This window comes from Mastomys coucha, unplaced genomic scaffold (assembly GCF_008632895.1).
Source record: "Mastomys coucha isolate ucsf_1 unplaced genomic scaffold, UCSF_Mcou_1 pScaffold6, whole genome shotgun sequence".
Lineage (NCBI taxonomy): Eukaryota > Metazoa > Chordata > Mammalia > Rodentia > Muridae > Mastomys > Mastomys coucha.
Window position 1 is genome coordinate 90843172 of NW_022196912.1, and position 9314 is coordinate 90852485.

Genomic DNA, 9314 nt, shown 5'->3' on the forward strand with positions numbered 1-9314 from the left:
GGAGGAGGAGGAGGAGGAGGAGGAGGAGGAGGAGAAGAGAATGGTGGCAGGATTTGGATAATAAACACTGCCAAAGAAGGATAGAAAGGGTTTGGAACCATGCAGTGATTTCTATCCTTTGCATATTTTAGCCTGTTTAATATTTAATATGACTGATTAGTTGCTAGCCTCAAACTTATTTTTTTTTTTAGTTTTCCTTCTAACATTTTCTCATGAAAAAAGATGTTAGCATATATAAAGTTAGAGGATTTTGCATATATTTAAAATACAGAGTCTTCCTTTCTTTATAGTCTGGGGGTTGAGCCCAGGACATCTCATATGCTAGGTAAGAACTTGGCGCCTGTGTCATGCCCTGGGCTCCACGATGCAGATTTTAACAGTAGCTTTGACATCACTTCCTTTGTCACAGAAGCGTATTTATGTTTTGTGTTTGGTCCGTTTGGTTTTGGTTATTTGGTGATCTCTGTGAGAGAACTCACCTTTCACTGTCAGCCTACAGAAGTTGACCTTGGTTTTTTTTTTTTTTTTAAAGGGTTATGGGTTGTGAATTACATTTGTTGGGAGAGAATTCCTTCAGTCTGGGAAGAGGCTTGGTGATAGAATACATGCTGAGACAATGTATCAGGCCCTGTTTCAAATCTCTACTACCAGAAAGAATGACTCAAGGTGCCGCTAAGAGAGACATATTAGAAGAAGAAATCCTTAGGAAAATAGTATTATTAGTCATTAAAATAGTCACTCTGATGTGTTTGTATTTTTAGTTTCACTTTGCAGGCGGTGCAGGCTTGGGTATTACTGTTTCCAGTAAGTGGCCATTTATGGAACTGAGAAAGAACAGAGAGAATAAAAATTTTTTTAGAAAGAACTTTTGTGAACTGAAGGCCAAAGACAGAAGTGAATGTTGACTTTCTTTCCTCTTACTTAGCTATATTCCTGGATGCTGCCTTCTGGATTTGAAATGCGTAGCTTTCCTTTTTATAACTTGCACAGAGTGCATGAGGCCAGTTCTTCTGGAGTTCTGCCAAAGAGCCTGAATAGGTCACAGGGCACAGCCCTGATGATGATCCAAAAAAAGACGTGGTCACTTTGGTCTTCCTGGGCGAAAGAAACCCTCCTTGAGAGCCATTGCTCTTTGAGAGGGCAGATTTGGCTTTTGCCGTTTCCCGCATGTTTTCCAGACTTGCTAAGCTGCAGAGTTACTAACGAACATTTTTATGTCTTTCTACTTTCAGTTCACTTCAATTGAGATGGATGTGGTCTAATCTCCACTGAGTCAAAGAATGGCCGCTAGCTCTGTGCCTCCCACGGAAGATGGACAGGGTTTCTTGGGCATTGATGATCTGCACTTTTCACTGCAAGGTAAATTCACACTTGGAAGGAAATGGGAAACCTATCCCCTTTTAATTCTGAGCCCCAGTGGCTTCTCTGCTTCCTGTGGTTTTGAAAACCTATCTGGAGTTTCCAGCTGGAGAAGAAATGTGCAGCATTAGAGTGTCTTAGCGCAGCTCTCTGCTTCCAAGGATTCCTGGAAGGAATTGGTTATCTTGGGTTTCTTATATATATGTGTGTGCGTGTATTTTATTTGCAATCTAAATGTAAAAGCTAGCCATGGTTTGCTTGGCATTATTTCCACTTACTTTGTGTCTTTTGTTACACAGCAGCTTTGAGTCTTGCATCTCTGTATTTTATCTGAATAGGTGGGAACAGCTATGATACTGTGGATGGGTGAGGTTTCAATGATGTGAATCCCATGTGCAATCTACAACTAGTCTTTTCCAAAGGGAGGGCTTCCTGTTGCGCTTAGCTTATAGCTGTTGCCCATCTGAAGATTCATCAGCTAGTGAGCTATCCATCTTTATTGATAAACCTTGGTGTTGTAGCTATCTAGTATAGAAGTGAGGCTCTGGAAATATTTGGAAACATTTATGAGATTCCCTTTTTTCTATTTTTTTTTTTTTCCAAAACAGGGTTTCTATGTGTAGCTCTGGTTGTCCTAGAACTTGTTCTGTAGACCAGGCTGGCCTCAGACTCAGAGATCCACCTGCCTCTGCCTGCTGAGTGCTGGGATTTAAAGACCTGTACCATACTGCCTGGCTATGAAACTTTTTAAAAAGTAATTTTAAAGTTATGGGCAATATAAATCAACAATTAAGACATTGTATAGAAGCTACAGGTTTTGGATTTATTTTTGGTAAAGATTCTAAAATGACTTTCTGATAACTTTCCTTTTAAGTTTATTTTATTTTTGGAGACAAGAACTTGTTAGGTAGCTCAGGCTAGCCTCAAACTCTTGCTCTTCCAGCCTTTCCCCCTTGAGCACTGGGAGGCATGCCCTCCTGTGCCCGGCTTAAATGTTCTCTCTTTGAATCTGTTTTTAATAATTAGCTTCATTCAGATATAAATTCATAGCTATTGGAATGGACTGTATCTTTACGGAGGAAGTTTTTAAAAATAAAATTGTATGCTGGGCACAGTGGCCCACATCAGTAAAGCTGGCACCTAGGAGGCAGGAGCTGGAAGATGGTAGGCTAGTATGGACTACCTAGCCAGACCCTGTTCCAAATAAAACCCAAGACAAAAAAAAAAATAACAATTTTAATTAGTATAGAGATTAGTATAGAGATAATAAGAAATATTTATTTGCTAGGAGGCAGTCTTAGGCTGTGAGATCTACCATCTCATGTCTCACACTGGCCCTGTGGCTTCCTGATTCTCTGGATCTAGTTGAGAGGTTTTATCATTTGAATTTGTCTCCTCATTTGTGTAATACAGATTCCAGTTGCTGGTGGGTTGGAGACAGACAATCAGACCATCCTGTTACACAAAGGGCTTATTGTAGTTGCCTGCCAGGTAGTAGCGGCTCAGTAAATACGGCGTTGTGTTTACTGTTTTCTGCTTTGCTGTTTGCCTTCAGTGGCTTCCTAGCACAGGAAGGTGGATCTTGGGGAGGCCTGTGCGTTCTCTCTGCTCTGGTGCTCACCTGATTCTCAGTAACTCCACGTCTCCCTGAGGCACTGTGGTCATCCCCGCCTGTGTGCTCTGTGTAGGTTGCTCCCTCTAGACTGGGAGAAGTTCAGCTCATCCATCCCAAGGCCAGCTGGCTGCCGCCTCCTCGGCAGGCTGCCCTGCTAGCCCAAGATAAGCCCTTCCTTCTCTTCCATCCCCCTTTGTCTCTCTGGGACCTTGCAGATTTGTGTTTATTATATTTCATAGTACTTCCTTGCCACAGAACGAGCTTCCTGAGGTTTAGATAGAGGCCGCAGCTTCCCTGTGCTTTGCACTCTGAGACATTTGACCCTAACCTGGTGAACCAAGTGCTGAGCTCAGAAAGACTTCGCCAGAGGCCCCAGGCTGGTGAGCAGCTGAGTTGTGATTTGCCCCTGGCTTTTGTACTGCACCCTCCTCTGCGGTGCTAAAGAACAAGAGGGGATTCTGCTCAAGGTTGCTCCCTAGCTGCTTTTAAGTTGGAGTCTTACTCCTTTCCATGTGGATAGGGGATTTCAGGTTCCCAAGGTGCTTAAAGTAATTATCAAATTACTCAGAAATTGTATGGTGTATGTTTTCTAGAATGGGCCGTTTAGCAAGGGGGAGCGATGCCCGTGTTCTTTGGATGATGCACTTGTATGATGTAGGTAGAAGGTGTGGATGCTTTGCTCCATGGATAGGACACGTGGAGTGACATCATTGCATCCTCAACCAATTGAGTGGCCAGGGACACTCAAAACATGTGCTCCATGCCTAGGCTGGCCATGAAGAAAGAAAACAACACATGGAATGAATTATTTCCCGAGGCTAGACCCTATGTAGTTTGCAGGTTTGTAATGGTTCTCCTCGCCCAACTGACAAAGGAAGAAGGGGTGGGCAGGTCAGGGAAGACAGAGCTGGCATATACCCGTGAAGGCAACTTTGGTATCATAGTAGAAATATTGCCTGCTTGGGGAAAAAATGGTAGATGGGATTATTTTTACTATAAGGTACAACACAGCTGAAGGCTATTGGTCCAAGTCTTAGAAAGCATTTGAGGGGACGGTAAGAGGACTTAGTGGTCGCAATTGCAGAGCGAGCCTGTTGAGCTGAGTTTGATCTGTGGCATCCAGAGGAAGGAGAGAGCTGACTCCATTAAGTTGTCCTTGACTCCTCCACATGTGTGTCATGTGCACACATACAACAATAGTAATATGTAAAGCTTTTGAAAAAGCATTTGATTTTATCCATGATGTAAATAGCCTAGTCTTTTTGTGTTTGCTGGCACTTTACAGTGAAGGCGGAAGGGAGTCTGTGTACCGTGGGGGTGCAGAAGGCGATTCTGTGTACCGTGGGGGTGCAGAAGGTGATTCCATGTACCGTGGGGGTGCAGAAGGTGATTCCGTCATGGGGGCCCTGGGTGCCATTTATGAGGAAGTTATGTTTCTTTCGTCTTCATTCAGAACCTGTGTCAGAGGCAGATAGAGACATTATAATCTGTAGAATGGCCTCATTAGGCCACAGTGTCTAAACAGACAACCCCTCATTTAAGGTGAGGAGATTGTGGTCTTGCCCTGATGGAAAATAGTGAACTTAAGAAAAATTAAATATCCATGCAGAAATGTGGTGATTCATAGAAGAGAGTGCTAAGGAGTGAGCACATGCCTCACTCCCTTCCTTTTTTCTCCTTCCTTTCTTCCTTCCTTCCTTCCTTCCTTCTCTTCCTTCCCCCCTCCTTCCCTTTCTTTCCTTCCTTCTTCCTTCCTTCCTCCCTTCCTTCCTTCCTTCCTTCCTTCCTTTCTTGTTCCTTCCCTCTCCTCCTCTCCCTCCCTTCCCTTCCCCTCTTCTTCTTCCCCTTCCCTCCCCTCCCCCTTTATTCCCTTTGTCCCCCAGCCCCCATGTGTTTCCCTCTGTCTGCCCTGGAGCTCATTGTATAGAGCAAGCTGGAAGTGCTAGGATTACAGGAGTTTGGCTTTATTTTTGAAGACATTTTCAGGTTTTTTCTTTGGTTTTGGTTTGGCCTCGTTATGCAGGCCTGGCTGGCCTAGAACTTGCTGTGTAGAGCATGCCTCGAATTCACAGAGGCCCACTTGCCTCTACCTTTTAGTGCTGGCTTTAAAGGCGTGTGCCATCATGCTCGGCTTGAGATGCCTTTTGCTTTTTCTGTCTCGCAAGGGGAAGAGATCGCTAGGGAAGGAAGGAATGGTGTGTGTGGATTCTGTTCACTGACTTTACACTGTGAGGGATCTTGGCTGCCTAGGCTGGCTCAATCATGAGAATTCTTTTGATTAAATGCTTTTTACTAGAAATTGAACCTGAGCCCTTGCTCAGGCAAAGCCCTTGCTCTACCACGGTGTTGCTTGCCCAGCTGCTCTTGAGAAATTCCAAAAGGAATTGTGGGCAAGATGGAACTCTTTTGAACATTTCCCCTGTTCATTTCAGGGTTAAGTTGAGCTAGCGGATCGAACACACGGGCCGCCCAAAGGACGCTATATAATCATTTTGTTTTCACAAATAGGGTAGGCTAATGCTTTAGAAAAACAGTGTGCAGCTACAGGATTAGCCAGAGAACTAGGAAGGAGCCGTATTCGGTTACACGAACCACCACGGGAGGGGGTCACCTTCCTGTGGCCTGGCCCAGGGGCTGTGGAGCACTGAGCTGTCTTGGTGGACCTGTACGAACACACGTTCGGCACAGTTACTTTGCCATCTCAGACAATGTTTGAATGTTTTGTTTAGCACTGTTATCATCTAGGTGACATATCATAAAAGATTAAAAACATCTTCTGCTCCCGGGTAGATCTAGGGCTAGGTACAGAAATCTGATCTCTGCAGCTAGATTAGTACTCCATTTAAATGGACTCATTATTTACTGGGTATTCTGAGGTAGCTTTCCATGTCTTCCTTCCTTCTGTCCTTCCTTCCTTCTGTCCTTCCTTCTTTGTTGTTGTTTTGTTTTTCTTTCTTTAGATAGCCCTGGCTATCCTTGAACTTGATCTGTAGACCAGGCTGGCCCCGAACCCACAGAGATCTGCCTGCCTCTGTCTCCTGAGTGCTGGGATTAAAGGTGTGTGCCACTGCTGCTGAGCTGCTTTCCATGTATTTCTTACTTTTAGTAACATTAAAATTTATCCAGGTTAAGATTACGTAATTACGGTTAGCTGGGAATAAGTGTTGAAATGGAACAGGCAGATCAAGAGTTTATGACCAGCCTGGGCTTCATAGCAAGACTGACTCAAAAACAGAAACATAAATTGGGTTTCTTTTTTCATACCAGAGGAAAAATTAATGATTCATGTTTAGTTGGAGAGGTTGCAAAGTATGATGTGAGAAGGAATGTTTATTTTTTAATCCTATGTATGTATGTATGTATGTATGTATGTATGTATGGTGTGTATGTGGGCACATGCATGTGTGCCTGACTCTTTTGAAAGTCAAAGGCCAAGCAACTTATGGGAGTTAGTTCTCTCTTCATATCCTATGGGTCCTGGGGCTTAACCTCAGGGTCAGTGGCCAGAGCCATTGAGCTACCTCGCCAGCCCTGTAGTGTTTAATGTACTTGATAGAAGTAAAGAACCAGCTATGTGCAGGGGCTAGGCACTGAGGGCATATACGGAAATGAGCTGAGCACCTTTGTGAATCGTGGCATCCAGTGAGCTTCAGAGTAATCATACCAATGGCTATGTACAGGGTCCCCATCTTAATTTTGATGTCTATCATATAAATTCAGAATAGGACTAGAAATGTCTGGTTTTGTTTTTTTTTTTTTACTTTTTTTTAAAAACAAAGATTTATTTATTTATTTATTTATTTATTTATTATATGTAAGTACCCTGCAGCTGTCTTCGGACACACCAGAAGAGTCAGATTTCGTTATGGATGGTTGTGAGCCACCATGTGGTTGCTGGGATTTGAACTCAGGACCTTCAGGAGAACAGTCAGTGCTCTTACCTGCTGAGCCATCTCCCCAGCTCCCAGGGTTATTTTTCTAATGTTTCAACAAGAGATGAAAATCTCATTTATTCAGTATATTGCAGACTGAGTCATATATTCCTCTCATTATTAAAAAAGTCAGGTTGGGTCTGGGATGTAATTTAGTTGGTAAAGTAACGTGCATGAATGAAGCCTTGGGATTGAGCCCTAGTACCACATAAACTGAGCGTGGTGCTGCACCGAGTGCCTGCCTGTTTATTATCCCAGAGGTGTGCCTGTAGCTTTATTACTTGGAAGGTGGAGACAGAAATTCAAGCTCACTCTTGGCTTCGGATGTCACTTTCTTCCATAATCTTTCTGACTCTTGTAAGTGTCCGACAGACACCCTGTGTGTGTTGTTCCCATAGTGACGTTACTCTAGTAATGTTCCTGAATTATTTAAGCCTCCAGTAAACCATTGTATAATGAATAACTGAGTGGCCACTCTGGTATACCAAACCAAGGTCTAAGGCCGTCAACATGGCTCAGGTAAGGGTGCTTATCACCAAGCCTGATCTGATTCTCATCCCTGGGGGAAGGAGAGAACCGACTCCCACAAGTTATCTCTGACCTCCACATTGCACGCTTTCGTGTGTGCACACACATACACACCAGTAGATAGATAAATGTAATTTTTAAAAAAATACAAACTCGCCGGGCGGTGGTGGCGCATGCCTTTAATCCCAGCACTTGGGAGGCAGAGGCAGGTGGATTTCTGAGTTTGAGGCCAGCCTGGTGTCTACAGATTGAGTTCCGGGACAGCCAAGGCTACACAGAGAAACCCTGCTTGAAAAACCAAAAAAAAAAAAAAAAAAAAAAAAAAAAAAAAAATACAAACACACAAACAAAAATGAAGTAGTTCTGTGTGTGTGGTGCCAAATCGAAGGAGCCACGTGGGTGACTTGTGACATGAGGCAGGGACAGGGCTGTAGTAGTGTTGTGTTTCTGGGGAAAAAATCTGTTCTACCTCAGGGCTGTGAGATTGCACTCCTGATGTCTGAGAAAGAGAAACAGGATTGGGCAGAAGGCTTCTGGGGAGAATTTCTGTTCCTTTGTAACAGAGACCTTGGCCGGGGAGGGGAATTGGGGGACATGATGGGCAAAGAGTAGCAAAGGAAGATAAATGTTCTCAAGTAGGAGGCTTACTTTCTTAACTGGCTCATACTGCTTGCTTACTCTGTATGCAGGTAATCTCAGGGATTTTTTTTTTTCCTGGCTGGATCATTATTCTACCCAGGGAAATAATTAGATTATAGTTCTTTACCAACTGTTACTGTCGATCTGTAACAACAGACAGCCAGAAAGTTCCTGATAATCATAATATTATCTTTTCAAAAACATTTTTTGGAATGTTGTTTGCTTTGGCATTACAAAGTTTTGTATGCTTATTTTTGACTTGCTGGGCGGTGGAGGTGCACACCTTTAATCCCAGAGACTGGCATGGATCCACAGGAGTTCGAAGCCAGCCTGATCTCCAAAGTGAGTTCCTGGGCAGCCAGGGCTACATAGAGAGATTTTGTCTCAAACAACAACAACAACAACAAGAACAACAACAACAAAAACCCAAACCAAAACAAAATTCTGACTAAATGGAAAATTTAAAAAACCAAAACTCTAGCAATGTTTGTATAATAGCGTTTTTAAGAAAACTGTTCCCGCCCCCTGGGTTGCACGTATGGCTTTGGCTTCTGAGGATGCTGGTTCTGCTTTCCGAAGGAATTTGGAGCTTGCGTTATTCTGGCTCAGCTACAGTTTGAAAACTAGGGCAGGATAAATCCAGGGTCATTTAGAATCTTGTTAAAGTGGGTTAACAAAGATCTCATTCATTGCTTATAGAAGTAAAAATCCCTTTTGATTAGCCCCATGAGAGATGCAAAGTTTTCTGAGTGTGCGAGTGCGTGTGCGTGTATGTGTGTTTGTGTATGTGTGTGTGTGTGTGTGTTTGTGTGTGTGGTTGGGCTTGGAGTAGGGAAGCTCAGGCTTTCATCATAGAAACGAGAGATCGGGGCTGATACAACACATTAATTTGTATGTGTTTGATCGGTCAGATCTGTGATCTAATGGTCTGAAATGTGGGGATTTTCTCTTTAAAAATGCGTCTTTTCAGTACTCTTTTCCATATCTGCTTCGAATGCTGGTGATTGCAGTTTCTCGAATGGCTCTGTTTTTCTAAATCATTTGGGAGAGTTTTGGTAAAAGTAAACCACACGTGCTTACATTGTGCGGGGCAGCTGGAGTTCAGAGTGTGCTCATGCTTGTGAGTGGTGTGTGTGCTTGTTAGTGTGAATGTGTGCACTGCAGGCTAGAGACTGATTCGGGTTTCTCTCTTTGACAGTTCTCCACCTTTATTTTTTATTTTTTATTTTTTTTTTTTTGCT

At 43.3% G+C, this 9314-nt stretch overlaps 1 protein-coding gene across 4 annotated transcripts in view; it reads left to right on the forward strand.

Annotated features, from left to right (window-relative positions):
• The window catches only part of Syne2 (spectrin repeat containing nuclear envelope protein 2), a 396202-nt gene that overhangs the window by 122371 nt on the left and 264517 nt on the right, over positions 1-9314 (forward strand). For all 4 annotated transcript variants that reach the window (XM_031355750.1, XM_031355751.1, XM_031355749.1 and 1 more), the window contains one exon: positions 1233-1359. In XM_031355750.1, the coding sequence (XP_031211610.1) occupies positions 1281-1359 (79 nt within the window). In that variant the 5' untranslated portion in view covers positions 1233-1280. The remainder of the gene's footprint in view (positions 1-1232; positions 1360-9314) is intronic.